The 26,550-nt window shown below is 35.9% G+C and overlaps 1 protein-coding gene across 2 annotated transcripts in view; it reads left to right on the top strand.

Annotated features, from left to right (window-relative positions):
* The window catches only part of LOC106052199 (SKI family transcriptional corepressor 1 homolog-B-like), a 45,262-nt gene extending 21,189 nt beyond the window's left edge, over positions 1 to 24,073 (top strand). The window contains exons 2-10 of one of the 2 annotated variants that reach the window (XM_013207512.2): positions 13,391 to 13,803; positions 14,527 to 14,643; positions 15,700 to 15,874; positions 17,302 to 18,635; positions 19,342 to 19,453; positions 19,568 to 19,621; positions 20,034 to 20,108; positions 21,052 to 21,117; positions 21,698 to 24,073. In XM_013207512.2, coding sequence (XP_013062966.2) covers positions 13,396 to 13,803; positions 14,527 to 14,643; positions 15,700 to 15,874; positions 17,302 to 18,635; positions 19,342 to 19,453; positions 19,568 to 19,621; positions 20,034 to 20,108; positions 21,052 to 21,117; positions 21,698 to 21,792 — 2,436 coding nt within the window. In that variant the 5' untranslated portion in view covers positions 13,391 to 13,395 and the 3' untranslated portion in view covers positions 21,793 to 24,073. Of the gene's footprint in view, positions 1 to 13,390; positions 13,819 to 14,526; positions 14,644 to 15,699; positions 15,875 to 17,301; positions 18,636 to 19,341; positions 19,454 to 19,567; positions 19,622 to 20,033; positions 20,109 to 21,051; positions 21,118 to 21,697 lie in introns of both variants that reach the window. The other variant, XM_013207511.2, reaches the window with a different exon arrangement.
* The last annotated feature ends 2,477 nt before the right edge of the window (positions 24,074 to 26,550 follow it).

Raw genomic sequence — 26,550 nt, 5'->3', positions numbered from 1 at the left:
TTAAACTCAAATCCCCGCTGTAACCTAGATATTTTGTTACAATGTCTCCTTATGTCCTGCTGGAGATGGGAGGACACTAATGTTGTATTTACGTATTATACATTTGGTTTACTTTGTTAGAGAATCAATGAGCGACTGGATTTGAGTGAGTTTTAATTTTTCTTTCTAACGAGCATTATGGGAAGTCAGTCGCTACCTAACGTTTCCATTAGACAAGTCAAATATAAAACAAATAAGCTGGTCTTTAATTCAAACTCTTCGAACTGATTTGGTGTTGTAAAACCAAGGTGTTCAGAATAGTCTCAAAACCTAGGTATTCAGCATAGTGTCAGAACCAAGGTGTTCAGCATAGTGTCAGAACCAAGGTGTTCAGCATAGTGTCAGAACCAAGGTATTCAGCATAGTGTCAGAACCAAGGTATTCAGCATAGTCTCAAAACCTAGGTATTCAGAATAGTCTCAAAACCAAGCTATTCAAAATAGTCTTAAAAGCTAGATTTTCAGCATTATCTCAAAAACCAAGGTATTCATCATAGTCTCAAAACCTAGGTATTCAGAATAGTCTCAAAACCAAGGTGTTCAGCATAGTCTCAAAACCAAGGTATTCAGAATAGTCTCAAAACCAAGGTATTCAGAATAGTCTCAAAACCAAGGTATTCAGAATAGTTTCAAAACCAAGGTATTCAGAATAGTCTCAAAACCAAGGTATTCAGAATAGTCTCAAAACCTAGGTATTCAGAATAGTCTCAAAACCAAGGTGTTCAGCATAGTCTCAAAATCAAGGTGTTCTAGCATTGTCTGGAAACCACGATGTTCTGGAAAAGCCTTTTTTCTTGACTATGCTGAAATAAAATCAAATTTAAGTGAGCTCAATTAGTGACTGACTATATACAAGTATTTTTGATGATCTGTTGTATTTCTATGCAGACGTAAAAGTGTGATATGCACTACATAGTTTTCAAACCTACAAATATAAACTGATATATCAGGCATGACAGTTAGGTGACTTGGCTGAGAAAAAGGAAATGAAGACAGAACAAGAAAGAAAGAAAAAAGAGAACTAAGAACGTCAGACAGAGAGAGAGGGAGAAAGGAGGAAAGAGACAGAGGGAGAGAGATGGAGAGAGAGATGGAGAGAGAAAGAGAGACAAAAGAGAGATGGAGAGAAAGATGGAGGGAGAAAAAGATGGAGAGAGAGAAAGAGGGGGGGGAGAGATGGAGTGAGGGATGGAGAGACAAAAGGGAAATGGAGAGAAAGAGAGGGAGGGATAGACAAAGAGAGAGAGAGTGAGATGGAGAAAGGGAGAGAGAGATGGAGGGAAAGAGAGAGAGAAAGAGAGAGAGATGGAGCGAGAGAGAGTAACGAAAAATTAATATAGAAACCTAGCAAGAGTGATGAAATGGACGAGGAAAAAGGAATACAAAGAGAAAGATACACAATGAAACACATATACACTATTTAGTTCTCTAGTTCCATAGAAATAATAAAAAAAGACCAGAGGAATCGCACTGACACAAAAACACACACACACAACTACTCTCATTTAAAAGAAAGTGTGTCAACCTAAGTGTTTATGACGTCATTTCACCAAATCCTCAAGAAATCAAAACCACAGCAAAAGAAAAAAAACTGAATCGTTCCAGTTTGAAGTAATCAAATAGTAAATAGAACAAAGAGGCAGTGTGGCACATTCCATAACATTCCAGAAGCTTGTAGAATGTTGGAGTCACCACGGGTCTAGAGTCACGAGGGCAATATCGATGACATTTTCCTGCCAGTAGCACCCACTTCTGCTTATGCCGCAGACATGGCGTACTCGATTACCCACGCGTGCAGTAGCCGATTTCTTTTCAGTCTTCAAGTGATTTCCGTCTAGAAGTCTCTCTCGGCTATTTTTAATTTCAATCGTGGTACCGCTAGCAGAAGAGACAAGAGAATCTATTGTTAGGGGGGAAATTGGGGGAGGGGGGGGGGTGAGAGATTGTCATATGATTGTAATTTGTTTTTAAGATTTGTGTGTACGTTCGAACACGGTACAGTCAGCAAGAGACATTTTTTGGTCAATTAGCGAGACAATTAACAATAAGTGAATATTGTCGAGTAGTAAGAATAACTTAAGACTCGAGTGTAGTCACGATACCAGGAGATGAACGTGCTGTATTGTTTACATGTAGGGACACTGGATCGAACTACCTTTTGTACCACAGCATAGAACCTCAATACAGAGTCAGCAGTTAAACACCATTCTTGATCTACTATCTAAGAACAATAGTTTGATTGTGGAATGTTCTGAAGTCATCTGGGGATGTTTCAATCTCTTTTTTTTTTTATTTTTATTTATGGACGAGCTTTAACCTTTACACGTTGTTGTTTTGTCTGGATTTTTTTTTTGGACTATTTCGAAATTGCCTGATATACAATTGTAACACTATTGATGACAGACATACAGTAGTGTATACAAAGTGACCTATAGAGTGGACATTCATGACAGAATGACCGGTTGGACTAACAGAGTTGTTGATAGCATACTTTGTTAATATGTCTGGTGATTAATTAGTTGGATGTAGGATACGTGGTCGAGAGGCTAAGTACGCTTGAACTTGGTTTGGCTACCTATGAAGGCCCTCGAAGTTTGACATCCGATTCGAGCAGAGTTGTGTTTACTGAGCGCCTAAGGGCAGCACGGAAAAACCTTCTCCCCCCACATACGATATTGGACCATGGCACCCTGAGCATGCTATAAGCGCTAAAGTAGTGCTATATAAAAGCTCTAATTTATTCATTATATATATGAATGCGTAATGTGCTAGGAACATACAGACCTAGGATCTATATAAGGGCTTGTAGTTTATTTATAAATTTAGTTGCTGTCGCTGTAACAATGAGTTGAGAGTTTTATTCACAGAGTCGCTGTTTGAAAACAAGACATTAAGAACACATTGCTCTTTCAACAACCACTTTCAAAACGGAGGACGTTAGTTTGACAATTTTTGTAGAAAGTAAATTGAATGCTATTATCAATACGGCATCTGCGATAGCCTGGAAAAACAAACAAACAAACAAACAAAAAAAAGCATTAAAAACCCCCCCCCCAAAAACAAACAAACCACACACACAAAAACCAGTTAGTTGTATTATTGTATTAATGATACGTAACTTTCGCCACTCAGTGCTCAGCCTAATTAGGGCTGTTTTTATATAAACTTTAGGACTCAATATGTAAACAAAAATACTTACTGACAAAATAAAGTTTTTCTAGTGCAACAGCTGCGACTGCTACAGAAGTCTATATAGATATTCAGGTTTCTGTTGGCTGAAAGGTTCAGTGTCAGTGATTATCATTAAAGTAAATAACAGAATGCATTTTGTCTCTAGCAAAGCGCAGTGATACACTTTTTTAGGAAGAAAAAGCTCATTAAAAATTTTTGAAAATAAACCTACCACATTAAAAAAAAGTCCTATTTCAAACTAAATTACTGTCTCAATTCAAATTTTGATATATTTCTAATCATTATATTCATTTGGACCGGTAGAAAACGTATATTTGTTTGTCTAGATGTGACATATTACCATGTCTATATCTTACCATCTGACATGTAAGTAAAGCTTAACCTCGGTATTACATACAGGGAATATATAATTGCTACCAATACCAAACACCTACACGTTATCTTGGGAGGGTCGAAGGTTACGTTCACTCTATCAATTACAGACCCATTTGGCGTTGGTATCGCGCTTTGAAAATACTGCCACACGTATCGCAGGGCGGCGGTAATTAAGAAATATTAAGCAAAACAAAATTTGGATGATATCGATACTGCCATTTTGCAGCTTCAACTCTGATTCCACCTCAGCAGCGAAGCCAAAGCTAGATATTTTAGTTCAGATCTTGTTTGTTTTTTATTAGTGGGAAATTTTATTCAAAATGCCGCCCCCCTCCCAAAGAAATGTGTGTTTTCGTATCTATCTATCTATCTATCTATCTATCTATCTATCTATCTATCTATCTATCCTTATATCCTGTGTATTTTTCTACAACAAGAGTGACAGGTACTGCACCAGAGTACTGTTACTTGATACCAATCACGTGACACACACACCGATACACCATTGATAAAAGACAAACACAAACAACGAATAGGTGTATACGTCGTGGGAGACGGGAACGCGAGGGTAGCGTTGTTGATGCTTATTCTTCCGGGCAATTTAAGTTCAAGAAAAAAATGGGGGGTGGGTAGGGCGTGGGGAATTGTTCTGGAAGGAGAAGAGGGTGAGGCGTTGTGTGTGTGTGTGTGTTAGCATGACAGACGTATCGATAATCCAGGAATAGTGCCGGGATGTTCTAGTCCTTTCTATAAGATAGTGTGGTGAAAGAGAGAGAGAGAGAGAGAGAAAGAGAGAGAGAGAGAGAGAGAAAGTGAGAGGAAAAAAAGAGAGGAAATATAGCTAAATAGATAGATAGATAGATTTTTGTTATTTTAAAATTAAATATATATCATTCAAACAGTTTATTTCTTTTAAGACACTATTGACCTTTTTATATAATTCTATGAGCCCATAGTCCTTCTATTCATTTCTAAGTTGTGCTTGCCCAATTTATCTTAATAAAAATATTCAATGCCCTCTTCATCTTTCAAAACATTTCATAATGTATTCATAATGGGGTCTTATTTTTGGAATTCATCCTTTTGAGTACCATGAGGTCAATATGTCATCGGCTTTACATATATCATATACAAATCAAATCAAAGTCATTCTGGTTTCTAGAACATTGCATAATAATGATAGTTGTAGAACTATAGGAATTAAGTAGGAAAAACAAACAAACAAGAAATTCTTTTTTTTTTAATAATGAATTGAAAACAGTTATATACTAGGTCTAGATGCTTTCTATCTCAAACACATTGTACAAACGTAACAGAAATGCAGGTTCAAACAAAGTGTCTCCAAGACCTGTCTCCAAGATGTCTCCAAGACCTGGTCTACTTCCATTCAAGTTTATTTACCTGTATCCACGATTATGATTTCTCAAACTGAAAGTAAGAAACTGCGTCGCCTGCAGCTGCAGAGTGGCGGGATTGTGGCGCAGACGATCACCGCGAGAGAGGTGACGTCAGGCCCACCCCGACATTTACAGCAAGGGAAAAACTGTTTTTTAAAGGTCTTGATTAATTTTTCGAATCTTCCAGAATCTGGGAAGTTTTTTTTTTTAAAAGGGATCAATATCCGTGCGGTGTAGTGTGGTGTTGCCGTCTGCCGAGCGCTTACTTAACGTTAAACATCGCCTGGGATAGGTAAACTTTATTTTCTCTGGCGGGATAGAACTTCTATGAAAGTTAAATAAATAGATACATTCTAATAAATAAATAAATGCATAAAAAATTTGTGATTTTTAAAGCTGAAACAGATTTTTATTAAGTTTATTAAAAAAAAGAATAAAAAGTCAGAATGTAATTTTTTAAAAGTTTTAAAACAATAATAATAGACAAACTGACAGACAGACAGTATATTTTTTTCCGGTTAAGTTCAGATAAACAATGAAAGTGATTTCTGAGAAGTGAATAAAATTGTGAAATTCATTAAAAGTCAAGTTTGTCACAAGGTTTTTAATGAGGTCAGTTCTGTGTGGATACAATACCAAAATGTTAAAAGGCTGAAAAAGTTTGAAATTATTTGCGAACTAATATTCTTGGACTTTAAAGATTACATTTCAAATACAAATGTCTAACAAAATCAACAGAGGAGATTCAAAAAGCTTGTAGATTGAAGCTTTATTTTATTTGTAGTATTCTTTTAAACTCTAGAAGCATGATTGAAAAAAAAAACATGTAAGGTATTTGTGGTTCAATGTACACAAACAATAAATTATGCGCGTTTCTTTCTAGTTCTTTATAATTGTGAACTGAATAATTAGCGTACATTTTTCTCTGTAAGTGAGAGCAAATTAAAGGATGAAAATATGAAAGTATAAAGCGTGATAGATCAATCACGAGAAATCAATAGCACACAGAAGAACTCAAAAGTTTTGATCTAGAACCCTCCATGCACATTTGTAATGTGTACTTGATATTCAAATATGACTGTAACTAAGAACTCAGAAAAAGATTTTGCGTTTCTATAGATGGTTATGGGTGAAAAAAAAGCAACTATTATTATTCTATATATTTACAAAAGTGTAGTTTTTGGTTTTAATGATGGTACCAACATTTAGCTAGCAGTGTAGCAGACGGGGACATTTGGCAAATTTGTTTATCAAATTCTTGAAGAATATTTTCAATGAAATAAACACAAAATTTAGAAAGCTTGGATTTAAATTAGAAAATTATTTTTCTTAAGTAAATATAAAATAAAAATATCTACCGTAATAGAAACAGATACAAGAAATAAAAAGCAACATTATTAGCAACAATAACAACAACAATATCAACAGCAATAGCAATAATACTAACAACAACAAGAATAACAACAAATAAAAACAACTACAATACGACAAGAACATAAAAAAAATTAACAAAAACAACAACCAAAAAAAGAAAAATGTTTAAAAAAAAAAAAAAAAAAAAAAAAAAAAAAAAGCTTATATTAAGTGTTATTGTATGAATTATTTTAGTTAATTGATTAATTAATTATTTAATTCTTTCTTTGTCTGGTACAAGTAATTATTGTGCTACATTTCAAGTTGATCTGAATCAGGTCTGGGAGGGATACAATGTACAAACATTTTATCAGACAGACAGACTGACAGACAGAGTGAGATGATATTTTAGAACCCCCCCCCCCAAAATAAAACAACAACAACAACACCCCCCCCCCAAACAAAAATAAAAAAATTGCTGGACGCCATTAAGATGTGGATATTCTTTATTATTTATCAGTACCTTTATTATTTTGTATTGTGGTCGAATGTCTTGGGATTAGGATAAGTTTGGAAAAGGATTTCCTGCTATCTTTAGACACTCACCACTAACACTGTGGCTCTCCCAAAAAAATCTGGAATAAAAAATGTCACGTCTATACGGAAGATCGTACTCCATTCAGTTCGGTATCCAGGCGATTTGTGCTACTAGGACCTCACGCACAAGATAAGGACCTAGTGATCTTTATTCTTAACAAGCGAAATAAAAAAAAATCCTAATTTTTGTTTAAATAATATAGAAACCTAAACATTTAAAGTTTACGAGAAAGAGACAAGCCAGTAGAGAGATGTGATTAGCAAGACGCGCTAGCCACTTCGCTGATCAGCTATATTAATATGTGTGAATTTAAGCTTGAAATAAATGAATCCATTTTTCCTGACACCTAGATCTAAAGTGACCTAGACCTAAATACTTTCTAGTGTCTACAGACTTTATTTGGACATGAATGAAATATATCATTGATACATTTTAATCAATCCTTAAGCGACACCTTGCCCTTAGTCTGTCGGACCGTTGGGGTACCACACAGGATTTGTAGACCGTCTTTCTCCATTCATCTCTGTCTTTTGCCTTGCATAGAATCTATTTTAATGGCAGGCCCGTCCATTCTTTTAATGAATATATCATTTTTTTATTCCCTAATTTTTGGTTATCTTTTAACTCCTTTAAACTATTTCAATAAAACAACAAAACATGCATTTCTATATGGAAACACAATTTTTCTGGCTATTTCTCCTCTAACATTACAGACATTTAAACTTCCATGAAAAAAGTGCAAGCTAATACTAGAAATGTTTTTTTCTTGAAAAATTTCTGCGTTGAAATAGTTTTAAATCCGTTTCCCAGGAATGACGTCATTCTCGGTGGTCTAATGAGATCAATACAATTTGAGTTTGGATAGTGATCAACATTTACTGACGCGGACATTTTTTTAAAAATAGTATAAAAAGTAACAAGCCGTCAATATGACTGTGTCATTGTGGAAATCCTTTGGCCTATTTTTTATTATGACTTTTGAATTAAGCAACCAAGTTTTTGTTTTCAAATTTGTATTATTGAATTTGATTTATCCATTGATTGTGCAGTATATGAATGTCTTATAGTTATCTACAAACATTAAGCAATAAAAAGCTAAAAATATTACAGCATTGCCAATAGAATGCTAATAACCTCCCTTCCATTGAACAAAATAGGATGTTTAAAAAATAAAACACGTTATGAGAGGCCAGCAAATAAATCGTAAAGTAGGTTACATCTTAAAGTAGATTACCTCGTAAAGTAGGTTACACCTTAAAGTAGGTTACATCGTAAAGTAGGTTACATCTTAAAGTAGATTACCTCGTAAAGTAGATTACCTCGTAAAGTAGGTTAAACCTTAAAGTAGGTTACATCTTTAAGTAGATTACCTCGTAAAGTAGATTACCTCGTAAAGTAGGTTACACCTTAAAGTAGGTTACATCTTTAAGTAGATTACCTCGTAAAGTAGATTACCTCGTAAAGTAGGTTACATCGTAAAGTGGGTTACATCTTTAAGTAGATTACCTCGTAAAGTAGGTTACATCGTAAAGTAGGTTACATCGTAAAGTAGATTACATATTAAAGTAGGTTACATTCTAAAGTAGGCTCCATCTTAAAGTAGGCTCCATCTTAAAGTAGGTTACCTGTTTACATCTTAAAGTAGGTCATATCTTAAAGTAGATTACATTGTAGACATCTTAAATTAGGTTACATCATAAAAGTAGGTCATATCTAAAGTAGATTGGCATCGTAAAGTACATTACCTCATAAAGTAGGTTACATCTTAAAGTAGGCTACATTTACATTTGGTTACATCTTAAAATAGGTTCCATATATCTTGATAAGTTTACATCTTAACTATATTTAACCATGAATTCTCATAGAGTTAGCGCTATGATTACCAATTGTTAATAATATTATAACTAGATATTTCAAGTAACGAGACTTGCTTATTGAATGGTAACAGGTAGAGAGACACCATTGGCTGTTAGAAACTTGGATATTTAGATTTAAAATAATAAAAAGAATATAAAAAGATAATGCTTCAAACAAGGTCTTCAGAACTCTAAGGAATGGAAGCTGATTTTAGGTGTTATAGATGACCCAGTTTTTACACACACACATACACGCACACACACACAAACTCATCGTTGGTTTAGAAAAAATGTCTAAGAATGAACCTTTCCAACCAAGGTAGAATTAAGCATCAAGATACACTGTGTCTTTTGTTTAAAGTTGTTCATACCTGCATAAAAGTGTTGCATAGTGTACTGTTTAATTCTAACACTAATCCTAATGTTGAAACAAGAACCTCACACAATGTTCCCCTCACACATAGTCTACGCTGATATATTGTTTAACAAAAATTTGTATTGTAAGTGTTAAAAACAAATCCAACAAACATTGAAGATCACTAGAAATGATTTGATCATATTTTATCTTCAGGTAATCATTTATGATCCATATGATTTTTTTAAATTGCTATTTATAAAAAAGTCAAGCTTTTATGTTCAGTTACTTGCCCTTGTCTGTCTAACTTTATGTTTTGACCAGTTCCTGCGAGTCTCATATTTTTTTCTTCCGAGTTCTTTCAAGTGCTAGGTTCGTCTAGGGTTGACATTGAAGAACCTGGTATTGTCTTCTGTGAAACCTGAGATTCTCTTCTGTAAATCCTGACATTATTTTCTGTAAATCTTGACATTATTTTCTTTAAAACCTGACAATCGTGGGAAGTGGCAATAGTAGAAGTTAAATTTCTCAGCAGTCAGGACTTTGTTCATTAGGGTCGAACGTCTGATATCTTGATAGTTCACACTGTAGTTCTTAATATCTGATTCGATATAAGTGGCTAGTCACGTAGAGAGGACGTTGAATAAAAAAATAAACCACCGGAAGTGACCCAAGTCATGTGAGTGTGCGTGTAGGAGCAATCCAAATATGTAGTGGGATAATGTACAGAAATAGGACAAAAAATAACTACAAATAGTATACAGATTTTTGAATATCAATAAAATAAAGGGTATCTTTGGAAAATAATGTTATCCAATATAAAAACTGCTTCCCCCAAAGTGGTCCGGAACGAGACTCAGCCATCAAAATCTTTTCCTGCATTCCCAGCACATTATTTTTGTATCTCTTTACTGGCTCTGTCATTCTCAAGATATATCGTACGTTTGAAACCGAACATGTTCTGTCTTAGCAGCGTGCTAGTGTAGAGAAAGTGTTCCACTGTTTCCGTTCCTTCTTGGTATTGTCAACATGTGGGATCGAGATTTGTTCGATTCCTAACGAAGTAGGCTCCTATCGAACAGTGCCCCGTGCGAATGCGTGCCAGAATTGCTTGATCCTTTCTGTCTAGCCTTCAACTTTCGTTTGACCTGTTGGGTCGCTTTAGTTACTTCCAGACTGCCCGTCAAAGGCTGCAAATCCTACTCCCACTTACTATTTATAACAAGTATTCTGGTGGGTTGCAGTGAGATGGAGTCTAAGGAAGACAATCGTTTTAAATACTTATATTTAATAAAAGTTGCAATTAGATCTGGAGGGTCTCCGCTGTGTCCCTCAGTTGTAGATCTTGTTTCTTTTTACATGCATCTAGTGAAGTGGGGTGCATGCCTCGATGTACTTCGGGCAGGCCGGCCTTAGCTAACTGGAGGCCCAAGGCGAAGCGAATTGGGTGGCCCCAAAATGAAGTAGAAAATAAAACAAAATTAAGATAGAAAAAAACGCAATGAATTGAAAAACCTTCCTGTATCTATTTCTAAATCAACAAATAAATACATATATCGCAATTTCTGTAGCGTTAAATAAGCGGTCTTTAAGCTTAGAGCTAGGCTAGTAGACATAGAGTCATGGAGTTCTGCTATGGTTAAGTTATGATACATGTTTCGCAATTTTTTTTTCTCAAAACTCCTGTGCCAACACCTCAGGTCGTTCTACTTCGTGATTAGGAACACAAGGATGCCAGAGTTTTGGAGATTTAGAGCCCTGTATGTTGTTACTATGCAGTGCGTGTAAATGGTTTTATTTACAGAGGTGATTTTATCTACATAACTACTCAATCATCAAATCTGTATTTAAGACTGTAGAACTATACGACATTTAGTGTTGTATTTACATATTTGTCTGTATCAGTGAACTTCAAACCATTTAAACATTAGAATTATACATTGTACATTTTACTCATCATTTCACTTCTGCATCTAGGAAGATAAATGTAAAAGATGCTTTTTAATAAGTTCATTTCATTTTAGAAATTTTCTCTTTTCTCTCTCCCAACCTCCACCGCAAGCAAAAAACAAAAAAAACAAAAACGAGTTAGATGTCAGTTAGACTATTTAAAAGTATAAGACTAAGACTAAGATTGTTTTATTCATCAAGATTTATTCTAATTCCAATTGTTCAGTTCACACTCTTTTTTCCCTTCAATTCTTTAATTAAAAAATAAATGCTTTTATGGGATTCCTTTTTTCTTATTAAATAATAATATAAAAAAAAAACATATCTACAAGGCAGATGAAGCAAAGTTCATCAGTTTCTATGTCCCACAGTTAACGAGGGTGTCATGGGACCAGCACAACGACCAGTATTTAGCTTAAAAGTATTATGACTCGCATGTCAACAACAGACTCACAGATTCACGGATACGACAGGGACTAACAAATAAAATAAGCCTTTTTTGTAGTTTTGTTTAAATAGAATTATATGAAATCATATTCATTTGCAATAATGATTTGAAATCAACAAAAGATATGATCTTACACAGTACTTTTCAATTTACTTGTTCTTACCTGGATATAAGCTCATCCTCCCATAGGTCTAACTACATATGTCATGTACTAGCCGGTATTATTCACACGTTTATTTAAATGGTGGTGGATTGTGTGTATGTGTGAGTGCCTGTATGTGTGTGTGCGCGCGTGCGTGTGGAAAGGAGAGGGAAATAATCTTTTTGTTTCATTGATCTTCATTTATTTTGTTAAATTTAAAATCTCTGTTATGTGTAATCTAAATCTACTATCCTGTCTTACACAGACTCCTAAATCCTTCTTAACAAGCGTTCTGAAGGACTCGTAGATTAACTTTATTGTTGCAACAAGAAGAATTACAAAGGTCTAAACTAATTTTGGTTTCCTAATGACTTCATCAAATAAAGAGCCTGAAGACCTGAAGAAGCTACGCTTTCTCCAATAATTTATTTGTTTTCTTATACTTCTGTGTTTAGGGCATTAATAATGTCGGCCTAATGTCTAACTACTGTTTGGTTAATGTCTTTCTGTCATCTTTTAGGAAAAACAAAAACACCACAACCCTTTCTTTATTTACTAGTTTCTCTCTCTTAATGTTATTTCTAGACCACGGATGATTTTTGATATATAGAAATACTTGACTTGAAATAAAGCTAAATTAGCAAGACAGGATGTTTCACTTTAACGCTGGAATTGTGGGAGACAGGAGAATTAAAAATGAAAAGAAAACAATGAACAACGAAACAATTCAAACGTTGAAGTTTTACCATTTATTGCTCAGACGTCACTGTACTGCTTCAACTATTATTCAAAGTAATATCTTCTCATGTCATTTACAAAACCGTAGTGGCAGCTTCTCATGTCATTTACAAAACCGTAGTGGCAGCTTCTCATGTCATTTACAGAACCGTAGTGGCAATCAAATGACAATTATTTTTTGCGACATTATATCTTTGAAAAAATTTTTAATTTGCTCTGGTACAGAGCAGCAGTTAAATGTCTGGTACATTTCTGATGACGAAATTGGTGAAGCCACTAACTGAACTATTTGATATTAAGAAAAGCTTATTTCTATGATTTATTTATCCATTAGACACATGATGAAGGTTGGTAAAGCTGATTAAGAGATTGATACCAAACCTCATAAAGAAAACGACCTTCTATTTTGTTTTAAAATTGTGATTGATAACAGATTATAAATGTCTAAGCTAGTGGAGCTTTTCATCAATGGAGGTAACGTTAACAGCCAACACAAAAACCATCCGCCTTTACTTTTCCCCAACTGAAGTCAGGGCTCCCAGTCGTCAAGGAAATTTGAAAATTTCTAATTAGTTTAATCGTCATTTTATTGACTTATTTAATTTGAATTTTTTTTTTTACGATTGTTGAACGTTGATTGAAAAACATTGTCTCCGTTAGTTCTCATCCATCATTGACTTTAACTCTGCTAGGTCGTTGGTTTTCTCAGCTGACTCAGGCAACCTTCTAACGGCACTAGGGAAGAATAGTCTTAGCCTATGGAATTCAAAATGTGCATTAACCATCATCATTATCATAACAACACACAAGAAAAAAAATTATTTTGAAAGTTGGACTTTTAGACCCAATTCGGTCTTAAAGTGCAACCGCAATAGACTTCTCTTTTATTTCTCTGCTAATGTGTTTGATGTTCTGACTAAACACATCCTTTCTTTACTGTTATTGCAGGATTAATGGAGGCATCGGCCATTGACAGCTGTCTGGCCGGAGGAATGGGCGTGGCATGTCGATCGCCTCTCGGCCAGTGGCCATCACCGCCCGCCGCCCACACGCACCACAGCAGCAGCGCCGCCAGCAGCATCCTCAGCGGCGGAAACCTGGTCAGCGGCGGAGTCGGAGGGGTTGGGGGCGGCAGTTACCTGAGCTACAACTCGCCCCTGTCGGACAATGAAAACAGTGACAGCATGATGAGCGACTGCTCACCTCTGAATCCTGGCTCCGCTGCCTCTAGCCCAACGGGCCCCACGGCTTGCGGTAGCGGCAATGGCAACGGAAAAAACGGCATCGGAAGCCGTCAGAACCAGGTGGGCACGATTATGCTGCACGGTGTGGCCATTGTTTCACTGGTTATAGACAATAAGGTTAGTGAGGATAGGGTGAGTTCAACATTTGATCTTTTTTTAAAAACTTTAAGTGTACATTGTGTGGTTATCGGGTTTAAGCGATGTGGTTGTCTTTCTTTTCTACTTAATTTACAATTCGTGGTTGTCAGTTTACAATCGGTGGCTGTCAGTTTAAGATATGCGGTTGTCTCTCCTTTTGTACCTTATTTACAATATGTGGTTGTCAGTTTAAGATTATGGTTGTTTCTCTGTTCTACTTTATTTTTTGTATTTGTAGTTGTCAGTTTACAATATGTGATTGTCAGTTAACATTAAGTGGTTGAGATCTTTTATTAAGTGGTTGTTTTAATTTTAAATTATTTAAAATGTGTGGTATATATTATTTGTGTGTCAGTTTAATTGTGTGCTTGTCAGTTTAAATTTTGTGGTTGTCAGTTTACACTACGTGGTTGTCAGTTTACATTTATGTTGTTGTTCGTTTACATTATGTGGTTGTCAGTTTACATTATGTGGTTGTCTTTTATCTTATTTACATTGAGAAGGCTTGAGCCTGGATTTTTTTTGTTATAAATTCTTTTTATTGTTTGTCTAGAATCTAGATCTATTACAAATTTTATTACGACTGATTCAGATTAATTGGTACAACTTTGAGTAATATAAGCTTTGTTTTTTTTTAAAAAGTAATTGTAAATATTTTCTTGCTTTAAAGATGTGTTTTTGTTTTGTTTTCTAAATCCCCAGGAACGTTTGTGTCTGGCCCAGATTTCAAACACTTTACTTAAAGACTACAGTTACAATGAGATACATAACAGAAGAGTTGCACTAGGCATCACATGCGTTCAGTGTACACCTGTGCAGGTAAGGATACGATCTTGAGGTATTATGCTTTACCTTCACTCAAGATTATCCAAGAGATTAGAGCAGCAGCATGTTCTTCTTTTAATCCATTTCATAATAAAACGGTAGTGTTCCAACAATCAGCCCTGTTTGGCCAGGCAGCTCTCTACCACCAAGTCATCTGTTCGCTTGTTTCCTGCTTTCCTCAGCGTCCTCACCTTCACCTGTTCATTAGTCTGTCGAACCATTGGGGTACCAACCATGATCTGTTGACAGCACTTTAACTATTCCTGTCTTTTGCCTTGGATAGAATTTCATTCAATGACAGGACTGTTCATTCTATTATGCTTTCTTTGTCTGCTTCTTCTTAATTTTCCTGGTACTGTTCCCTGAAAGAAGGTCTTTGTGAAGCATGATGATCATGTGATGTGGCCATAGAGTTTACTTTTTGTAGTTTTTTTTTTGACAGTGGTTCGCAGGTCAGCGTGGGGTACAATAGCTGTATTTATCCTGTTTCTAGCCTGTCCATTTGTGATGCGGTCTTAGTTAATGAAACATCTCTTCCGCTCTCATTACGTTTTCCTAATACTCTTCTATTGTCTGTCTTGTTTTTTTTTCTGGTGTTAATACATTCAGAAAGCTTGCTGCAAAACTTTATACTCTAGGGGTGTTACAGAGTTTGTGTGTTTGTGTTTGTATAATGATCTGGTTATCCTCATGACATTCTATTGATTATAAACTCCTGCCAAAACCTTGTTCTAAGTTTTAAAACATTTTTTGGGCCTATTGATGCGTTATTGCACGAAGCGTGTCAAACCCATTGGCATAATTCATTTGTTGATCTACATTAAAAAAAAACAACTTTTATTAGCATTATGTTTTGACTACACATCCACAACTTTGAAGCGAACCAAAAAAGAAAACTTTAAACAATATTTTAGCTTAAGAAGGACGTAGGACGTAATCATTATCTTTTTCTAAGTAACGTGTGTATGTTATAATATAAGATTTTTAAGAACTCCATGTCGGTCGACCTGCTTTTAAATTGTTTAACGGTTTGCCATTTCTCTCTGCCAGTTGGAAATTCTGCGTCGTGCTGGAGCCATGCCAGTGTCCTCAAGACGTTGTGGTATGATCACGAAGCGTGAGGCCGAGAGGCTGGTGAAGAGCTTCCTGGAGGAGAACACGCCACCCAAACTCCCCGAGGACTTCGCTTTTGATGTACACCACGAGTGTGGCTGGGGCTGTAGAGGTCAGCCACGCGAGATTTTGCTTTGAATCGTATTTATTACTACATTGTTCAATAGGCGATTCGCTTTAAATGTTTCGTCCCTGAAGTCAAGCCTTTCTTAGAGCCTGGTGTATAGAATTTTCGCAAGAGAACTATAAATGAAAGCCATAAAATAAATCTGAAATAAAACAACAAATTAAACAAAGTACAAAGAATCGAAATTGATGGTTAAAGTTAGATCATCGCGATGTGCCCGGCACTAAACCTACCCTCATCAGCTACGCTAAGAAAGAGAGAACATAGGAATACGGAGAGAGAAAAGAGAGAAAAGAGAGAAAAGAGAGACACCTTGATTCTATTTTCCTAACTTTTCCCCAGACTGGATGTAGTTTAACTTCTATCAAAAGATGGCTCGAAATGATGAACATTTTAAAGTCTCTGTAATATCTGAAAGCCCACTAGCTCTGTAGCAAATACATTGGTAAAACAGACACTGAATATTATTCAACTTTTTGCATATATCTAGCAGTGGTTATTCTATTTGAGATATGGGGCGGGGGCTTTTATAAGTAATTATTTTAAATATATATGTCAGTGAGTCAGTGCTAAATATTTATTAGGCTGACCCTAAACTATAGCTTTTATCGGCTATAGTTGAATTCGGCCCTGATACCTAGATCTAATTCTAGTAACAGTGTTTGCCCTTTAAACCAACGCGATTGTTGAAAACTCTGTCTTGAATCTATAATTGTTATAATTGTTGGTTGTACTGAGCTACTAATACTATTGACACAGTTAAAGAGTTGTGTCATGTCTTTCTTAAAATGGAACTAGATGATGTCAGTCTTGGAACAGTTTAAAAAAGAAATACTTTCCTCTAAACGACTCAAACAAATGATTACAGCTATAGAATGACCTCGTGATCTCGTGGTTCAGCTTCTGTAATATCGAACGATACGTGTAGAAAGAATTTCCAGTTTTATTCTGAACACAATTTCTGTGCTGTTTTTTTTTTGGAAACAGGTTGATGACATGAGTATTAATACTAATACCTTATACCTAAGGCTGTGACATTACGCGGGGTCAAATGTCGTACCAGATCATTATTAAAACCTACATCATTAAAACAGCAAAGCTTTTAGATTTATGCATGATAAAAATCCTGACCCATTTCTAAAATAAAATCTTTTTTAATACTCTGTAAATTGATGTGATTATGAGAGAGATCAGTTTCATAACTCTACTAATCTTTCTATCTAAATATTATATGCATGTTTCGTTTGATATTAGTCAATAGGTTTCCTTAATATAATAGGTCTCGAAGGGCTTGTTATAGTTTGTTTGATAATATACGTTTTGTTTGATAGTGTAGGCTGGTTTGATATTATAGGTTTTATTAGATACTATATGCCCTGTTTAATATTATAGGTTTTTCTTTGATCTTGTAGGTTTCTTTGAACCTTCACGCTACAACAGCTCGAGGGCCAAGTGCATCAAATGCACCTACTGCAATATGTACTTCTCTCCAAACAAATTTATCTTTCACTTCCACCGCACGCCGGAGTCCAAGTACAACCACCCGGACGCGGCCAACTTTAACTCGTGGCGCAGACACCTCAAGCTGTACACGGGCCACGACAACGAAGAGATCGCCTACAAGTGGGAGGATGTTAAGGCCATGTTCAACGGAGGAACCAGAAAGAGGGTGTTCACATCTGGATCGTCGCCCTCCTCCACGGCGTCTTCTATGAGCTCCTCTTCCACGCCTTCCTCTAATCACACTTCCGGAAGTTATTCGATCAGATCTCAGTCACGTGACACAGAAAGCGGAAGTACTTCTAAGAAAGCCAAGACGCCGTCGACGATGGACACGAGCCAGTACATTCCTAAGCCACCGCCCTTCCCTAACCCGTTCAACCCTTACAATTGGCTGACCACTTCCGCCGGAAAGACACCATACCCTTTCATGGCCATGAACCCTTCGCAACCCATGTGCTTCGGTTTTCCTGCGACGTCTGCAGCTGCCAACAAAGAGGTCCTGTCGGAAAGAATGAAGCCCTCGCCTCTTCAGCCCCCATCTTGGATGGGGCGAACTGCTGCAACTGGTCCTCATTTCCCGCTTTCTTCCATGGATCTCTTCTGGGACAAAGCGTTTGGGTTTCCACAGGCTGCGCTCGGGTTTAGAAACGGTTACCCCCCAGGCGCCCTACCCACTGCACCGGTACACTCTTCAGGTGCGCCCTCCATGATGAACACCCCTGAGCTTCATTCTCCGCACGGAGATCTTTCCACTCGTAGAAACTCTCCGCACTCGCATCCGCAAAGCCACATGAAGGCCAATTACGACAGGAGAGAGAAAGTCCGTGACAGAATGTCCGCTTTCAAACGGGTCGTTCCATCCTCGCCCTCCTCTTCTTCAGCTTCCCCTCGCCTAACCCCCAACGAGGAAAACGAGGAGACTGTCCACAATGACTACAGGCGAGATAACGACGAAGACGATGAAGACGGCAGCAGCATCTGCGCCCAAGACCTGAGCACCCACAAAGACGTCGACGACTGCGAAGAGATTGACGTCGAGGAAGAAGGAGACGAACGGAAACGAAGATCTAGCGACGACATGCCGGAAGAGGCAGCCGTGAAGTCTATGCAGGAACCTCTTCTATCATCGGCGTCTTCCAGGCTGGAAGCATCTAAAGAAACTGACAATGTTGATCTTTACAGAAGTTGTCATGAAGGAAGTCATCACTGTGATAACACTGAAGACAAAGGAGAGCATCAAAGGGTAAGATTCTAATTCAAGCAATTTACATTTTTGTACAAATGGCTTTTGAAGAGCACATTAATTTATGTTTAATAGCAAGCTCAGAGCACAATGGTTAAATCTCTTTTCAAGACCCTTGGGTACCTTGGAGAAAGTTCTTCCGAGCTCAGTAACAACTCTGTTCGAGTCGGGACTCGAACTCGAGCTCCCTAGCCAAGCGGTTTAAGCCTGGCCAGAGTCTTTTTCTCCCAATTTCTTTTCTCTGATCAAGTTGAGATCTCGCACAATTATTTATAGTCGAAGCTACACGAATCGATCAAAAAATTATTCAATTAGCTAATCAATTAGTAGCAATTTATTAATTTTTTTGAGATGTGACAGTGGTGCTACGGCGTTTTCCTTTATATCAGTTTTTTTTATAACTATTGTTTAGAGTTTGCTTGTTTGTTTCCATGAGAAAGTTGTGTATTTTAACATTTGTTTTTGAAAGCGAATCTATTCTCTTTGTAAATTGTCTTAACTCAATAGCGTATATGAATGTTATTTTGTATCAGATTATTATAATTTACATGAGAGCTAAAATATAGTAAAGCACCTTAGTGGCATTGCAATAACACTGCCCTCTATTCAACAGTGTAACACTGCCCTTTATCAAAATGTGTAATACTGCCCTACATTCAACTGTTCAACAGTACCCTCTATTCTTTTAAAACTCTCTGCTTACCAGGATGAACCATTAAGTTTCAAAAGACCACAGTCCGCTGCAAGCGAAGAGAGCAGCACGAAACGGAAAAGCCCCGAGGTGAAAGAACATGGCGCTCAAGACTCTGGACTTTCTGGTACACATATTTTTAAACCTTTGTTGTAATCATTCAAGCAAACAATTCAGATACTATTGTTAGGAGCTACAATAAACTTCAAGTAATTGGATTGCTTCTTGTTTCTTTGTTCAGATGAGTCCGACGCTGAAGCAGACAACGTGAAATCTTACGTGGAGGTGACCAAAGGTAGGTAATGCTGTCATTCCAAATCAAATAATTCATTAAAATTGTGTCCCTGCTGAGTGTTAGATCGCTAGGTAGTCGAGTCTTTCAGAGTTTTAAGAAGGTTGATATGTGAAGTTCTCTTAACTTGAATGATGTTCCCATGTTATTTTTTTGTCTTAAGACACTGGCCGAGTTATTGTGCAGACCAAAGCATTGACCACTGGTCAGCCTCATCTGTTCTAATTTTTTAAGAATATTATATTGTCTTTTCCGCTCACTTCCAACGCTGTTCTATATGTCAACAAAGTCTTCGAATTGAAATGTAGTTTTCCTGTTGTTATAAAGGGAGATAAGTAACTGTTCTGTATAGTATGTAACAAAGCTAAATCTAAAACAAAACATTGACCTCTCCTTTTTTTCTTATAACTCTCAGATACTTTCCGAGAAGACGTGAGCCGTGAGAAATCGTTCCGTGAGCACATGGCGATTCAACTGGAGAAATTAAGAGGTGAGTACAGTCTTAGACTAAATAGAGAGATCTGTTAAGGCCTACTAAAAATATGTAAGAATGTTAAGAAAATTAGATTAGATCATTCGAGAGGAGTTAGTGTTACTCATGAGCTCTTGGGCACCTCCCGTAGGTTTATCACACTTATAGGAGGTGATGGTGTGAGCACTATGTTATAATAGTTAATTATAACTTGAATTTATCAATAGAACGTGTTTGAAACATGTTTTTATGTTAAGGCATACGAAATGTTAGATTTGTTTTAATTAACACCACGTCGAAAGACAAAAAGTGGCCTTTCCATCAATCCCATGAGACTTGCGTATTGAACATTTTTTTATTAAAATATTATAAGAGATCGTATCTTATCTTATAAATTCCTAAGACGTTCCTTATAATGATAAAACACTATGTTTTCCTATTTATGTGTTTATCAGCCATTTATGTTAATTAAAAGTAGAGTTGCCCTTTCAGTTCTATAGGGTAATAGTAATAGGGCAGATGACGTAAAGATCATCTGTTTCTGTGACCCACGGTTAATGAGGGTGCCAACTGACTTTACATTTCTCCAACTATTGTCAGGTACCAATAGACTCTGGGGCGCCTTAAAAATCTCAGTCTTGACTAGGATTCGAACACAGTACCCCTTGGTTTGGAAGCGAATCGCTTTATCACTCAGCCGCCACGCCCCTTTATGTTAATTAGAAAGGTTGTATATCTAAGGAGAAAACGATTTAAAAAAAAAGAATAATTTCGCTTTCAATGACAAGTGGCCATTACACACGTTTTAAGAAAGGTTTAGACGACGATCAACTCGGATTTGCAATAGTTCTTTTGAGTTTCTGAGATTTACAAGTAAAAGACAAACAGACATTACAAAATGAAAAGTGGCTCTTCTATGAGTTTTTTTGTTATGTTTGATAAAATTATGTTTTATTTTCAGAAACATTAACTAACGAACTAGAGCAAGAAAGAAAAATTCGATTTTCACTGCAACAAAAGTTAAAAGGTGAGTTTGTATTTTGTTTTAGTGAGTAGTGACTGTAGTGACATCTAGTACATTGGTAATGCAGTTTGGACATTTTGTAAAGTTTAATAAAATAATTCTTAAATATGCAACGTAAGGTGACCTGTTTTCTAATATTAAAATTTATTTTGAAATAGGTACAAAAATTATAAAATAGCAGGTAACACCGTCCATACTTAACCACTAAATATTTTAATCTTTGCCATATTAACATGTTATAGTAAGTAAAGTAAATTTCCCCTTTGAGACCTTGTGGTCTATAGGGCATATGATGTAAAGATCACCTGTTTCTTTGGCCTACGGTTAACGAGGGTATCATGTGGCCAGCACAACGACCGACCGCCTTTACTTTTCCCAACTATTGTCAGGTTCCATTAGAGCTGGGTGGACTCAGAGGCGCCCAAGGATCCCAGTCTTAACCAGGATTCGAACCCGGGACCCCCCGGTACGGAAGCCAAGCGCTTTACCGCTCAGCCACCGCGCCTCCATTAACATGTTATAGATATTTATAATTGCCACATGTCATCCCTTATATTTCAGTAACACACGTTTCTCTCTCCAGAGGCTCACGATGCTCTACAGAATTTTTCTTGTGGGTTGATATCAGAGCGAAGGGACTTGTACTCTCTCAAAGACACTGCTGCGATTCCCAGGTGAAAGATCCTCGTTGTTGAATCCTGACAATTCATTGCCCAAGTAGATAAAGAGAATCGATTCTAATGATGAAATCCTGATGTTTTTGGACGCCAGAAAGTACGATGATTCTTTGATGTCAAGTCTTTTAAAAAACAAATGCTTTTCAAAGACGTTGTTGTAGACAACCCTTCAGTGTGAAATCACAGTAACGAACATACGTATGGACACTGTTACAATCAAGATTTCTAACTCAGTTTAAATTTAAACACAATGTTTTTCCAAGAACTTTCCAAAAGTACTTTGTGAAGTTCATATTGTCATCTTTGACTCCGTGAGAAATTACATGACTATCTGGCCGTGTGGTATTCGCTTTGAACTGTCGTCACGGTGGGTCAGAGCTCGAGCCTCGACCACTGCCCATCCAGGAGTTTTGGGCTAGAGAGTGAACAAAAAATGTTTATTTCTGAAGAGCCCGAAAAAGAAAAAAAAATCAAACATTATTTAAATTGTTGATGAATAAATAGAATTCATTTTGTGCAACGTGGTCCAATCTATAAAGAGAGAAACTAATTTCTGGAAGAATTTGATAGCATGCTCTAGTATGGGATGGAATTCATGTTCCCTTAATTCATTGTGTATTATATGTACGAACTAGACGCCACGATTATCTTTAAGGCGTATCCACTATTACTGACTGACATTGCTATTTGAATTCCAACTGTATTAAATTATTACTATAACAAAATACACTCTATATGTATTAACCAAATTATTAATGTGTAATGATTGGTTGGCACACTGACTTCGTACGTTTATATGTGCTTAGTTTAAAAAAAAGAGATATTTAAATACAGCTTTAACCACAGTCAGAGGCACGAGGAGCGTATCAATACTTGGAAGTGAAATTATTGTCCATGACCAAAGTAGTGTCCATGGAGTGGTCACTGCTCCAGAAACGTGTGTTAGCAGCCCAGGAGATAGATCTTGTTGTCTAGTTGTCTAGCCATGAGTGAAGTATCCTCTCGTGTGAATTTACTAAAAGTTTTGCTTTTGGAATATATTGTTGATTTGAATATAGTGTGATGATTTTGTTTCAAATACATTTTAATGTTATGTACAAACACGGGATGTATAGCACGTATGTGTCTGTGTCAAACTTTGTTGTGTATGTATTTTGTTTGCGCGTCTGCGGCGCTCAACTGGTTTCTCTGTTCTGCCCACTAGGTCTGCGCGTGCCATGTTTTTGTGTAATGGGCAGTCTGATATTCACGACACGGGACAAGCCCAATATTCGATCTATAATAAACATGAGGCATCTCATACAAATCAGAATTCATTATTCTTAGGGCCGGATACCGCAATAAAAAAATTAATTACAATTTATAAAATGAAATAGAATTTGAAATCAGCTACGTCATCATGGCAGCTGGAGAACAAAAAGCTTACAGGCTCCATCCTTACAAATGAAATAAATTCGTTTGTTGTGTTTGCGGTATTCAGTATTTCTCGACATTAGTCTTAAGATTCTTAAAAAAAAATTTAATAACCCTTTATATTAGTTCTGAGTACTAGAAATGTAAAAAAGCTAAGGGAATCAACCGCTTTGGTTTATTGTGATTTATATTTTATTTGCCTATAAGTCTGTTTAATTATGAAATAATTGGTTGAGAACTAAAACATCAACAACAAATTTGTCAATAAATTAACGAATTAAATATTTGTGTCTCAGAGTACGAAGGAAAATTTCATAATCATACCTTTATTTTGAATTTTAATCCAAATTGAAATGTCTGTACATATGTCATCACTTTCTATTCACACAACATGACGCAAGTGGATAATGTGTACATATGTCATCACTTTCTATTAACACAACATGACGCAAGTGGATAATGTGTACATATGTACATCATGCTATTGAATTGTAACAAATTTTGGGGGGTCTATTTTGTAAACACAATGTTTATATGAAAAGAATTCTGTTGATGATAATCATCCTTTTAAAGCTGCAGAAGAATGATTGCTAAACAAAAGATACATTGTCAGAAATAGTTATGATTTTTTTATCTTTTAAAAGTTCAAGGAATTTTTTTTTCTATTGAGATTAAAGTCCTTGATATCTGCAGTTTTATCTTTGAAGAATAAGAAAGTTGTATGTATGAAAAAAACAACAACTGAATGTGTTGGTGTGTGTGTGTGTGGGATGAGAAATAGAAAGAGACAGAGATGATTATGTTGATGATGTATTTTGTATCTAATAAAGATGTAGACATTATCAATGAGGAGTTCGTTATATATGAATTGGTGTCGGATTTGAAAGTATTTTCCCTGTTTTAGGAAGTTAAAATGTGTATTAAAATAATAAGTTATAAAATTATGAGGCTACCTTGATTGAAGCTTATTCCCAAGTTTTTCAAAGGAGTTGCTTATATTAGTCTCGTATGTAAAAAAGATTACATCAGCTTTTTGTGTAGAAAAGATTACATCAGGCTTAAATGTGGAAAGATTGTAATAGCCTTTTATCTTGAATATAGTACATTATACTTCTACGTACAAAATATAAAACCAATCTTATATGTAGAAAAAAATTACATCAGCCTTTTATATTTAAAATATATCATTATCCTTCTATGTTGAAAAAAAATACATCAGCCTTATATGTAGAAAATATTACATCAGTCTTCCATGTAGAAAAAATTACATCCGCCTTTTATACTAAAAAGATTACACCAGCCTTCTGTGTAGAAAAGATTTCGTCAGCCTCCTATGTAGAAAAAATTACATTAGCTTTTTATGTAGAAAAGATAACATCAACCTTCTATGTAGAGAAGATTACACCAGCCTTCTTTGTAAAAAAGATTATACCAGCCTTGTAGCAAAGTATACATCTACCTATTATATTTAAAAAAGATTACACCAGCCTTCTATGTAGAAAAAAATACATCAGCCTTCTGTGTAGAAAAGATTACATTAGCCTTCTATGTAGAAAAGATTACACCAGTCTTCAATGTAGAAAAAATTACATCAGCCTTCTATGTAGAAAAGATTACATCAGCCTTCTATGTAGAAAAGATTACATCAGCCTTCTATGTAGTAAAGATTACATCTGCCTATTATATTGAGAAGATTAGATCATCCTTAATTTGATTATATTGCATTCTGTGTAGAATAGATTCATAAAAAATCTAAAAACAGCAGAAACACTGATGGCTGTTATTAAAAGGACCACATCAGAGCTCGGACAATCAAACACCTGCTTCTGGCAAAATACGGGAGATGTACACAAACACATTGACAACAAAACATTCCCAAAGACTTCCTAGTCACGTCCTAGTGGTCACTTTAAAAAAAAAACCTTTCCCACTTTTTATCTGTAACCTTTTGAGTAATTTGGGCATAGCCAGGTTTGAATAGTCAGATGAAGGGTCATCCAAGGGGGGGGGGCAATCTAACTGAACAATGAAAAACAAAAGGATAGCCTTTAGGTTGGTATTCAACTTAGTTATGGGAAAGTTGGTGCGGTCTGTTGCGAAACTCGTTAACAGAAAAGCAATACTAAAACACTATTACCAAAAGCACACCATAAAACAAAATGTGACAAGAGACCTCGGTTTAGACACAAACTCGAAGGCGAGCCCTAAGGTGCAGTTTCCCTGACATATTACATTTCACTCAAAATTACAGCCAAATCGCATTTATTCCAGAATAGATCAAATCGTAATAACTGTTATATCGTTACTATGTTTCGACTTATTTTGTTTAGCCATTCTGTAGTTGGAGTTATATAATAGAAAACCTATGCAGTAGATGAATATTACAAACGATTTTTTTAGCCTCCGCAGAAAGGGGAATAGCCGCTATTGGTACTTTGTGGTTTGTCTGTCAGTCAGTCAGTCAGTTCATCCCATTTAGATCTCATAAACTAGAACAGGGGTGGGCAACCTTTTTGCATCGAGGGCAGCATTAAAAAAAATTTGGGAATGGGGGCCACATATATATATATATATATACGTTTGCTACCTGTGTATATGTCTGTTAATTCATATTTATACTGTGTTATACATTCTTTTTTTTTTCACACTCCCTAATTGAAGAATGACAACAAGAGTTATCGATTTCTGAAACAAATTTTACGATTTTTAAAAAATAATTTGATATTGTCTTTTTACATCACAACCTTTAACCCCAAATGTACAGTTGTACTTAATGTAAAGTATTTAACTGTTTACAATCGTTCGTAATGTTCCAGAACTATGGAACTAGTTTACTAGTTGCTATCCTTGTTACTGCTGACAAATTATAGTCAGTCAACATCAACCTTTGATTACACCTTATTTCTGGAGATGTCCGCGGGCCGCATAAAACAATCCGGCGGGCCGCATGTGGCCCGCGGGCCGTAATTTGCCCACCCCTGATCTAGAAGATAGATATAAAGAAAATCCAATATCATGATATTTTAGATTTTTAAAGTTCAGATGCAACAGCTTTAGTTAATATTAATTTTTAAAATCAACTATGCAAACAGTTTTTTTTTTATAAAAAAAAATAAAAATTACTCCATTTTTACGACTATTCACTATTAATAATTGGAAACACGGGAGACTATGTAGAAAGTGATTCTCATGGATAGCATATTTTGTACACACTTATGCAAACAGTTTTAATTTTTTTTATGACTAAATTAAATACTTTCTGTCATACTAGTTACTTCCATTTTAACCGAGGTGAATCTTTTTATAAAAATAATTTTTTTTTTTCAGAGGACCTTTAAGAAAAAAT

This window comes from Biomphalaria glabrata, chromosome 1 (assembly GCF_947242115.1).
Source record: "Biomphalaria glabrata chromosome 1, xgBioGlab47.1, whole genome shotgun sequence".
Taxonomy (NCBI): Eukaryota; Metazoa; Mollusca; class Gastropoda; family Planorbidae; genus Biomphalaria; species Biomphalaria glabrata.
Note: the sequence above shows the minus strand (reverse complement) of the source record. Positions and strands in the feature narration are given on the sequence as shown.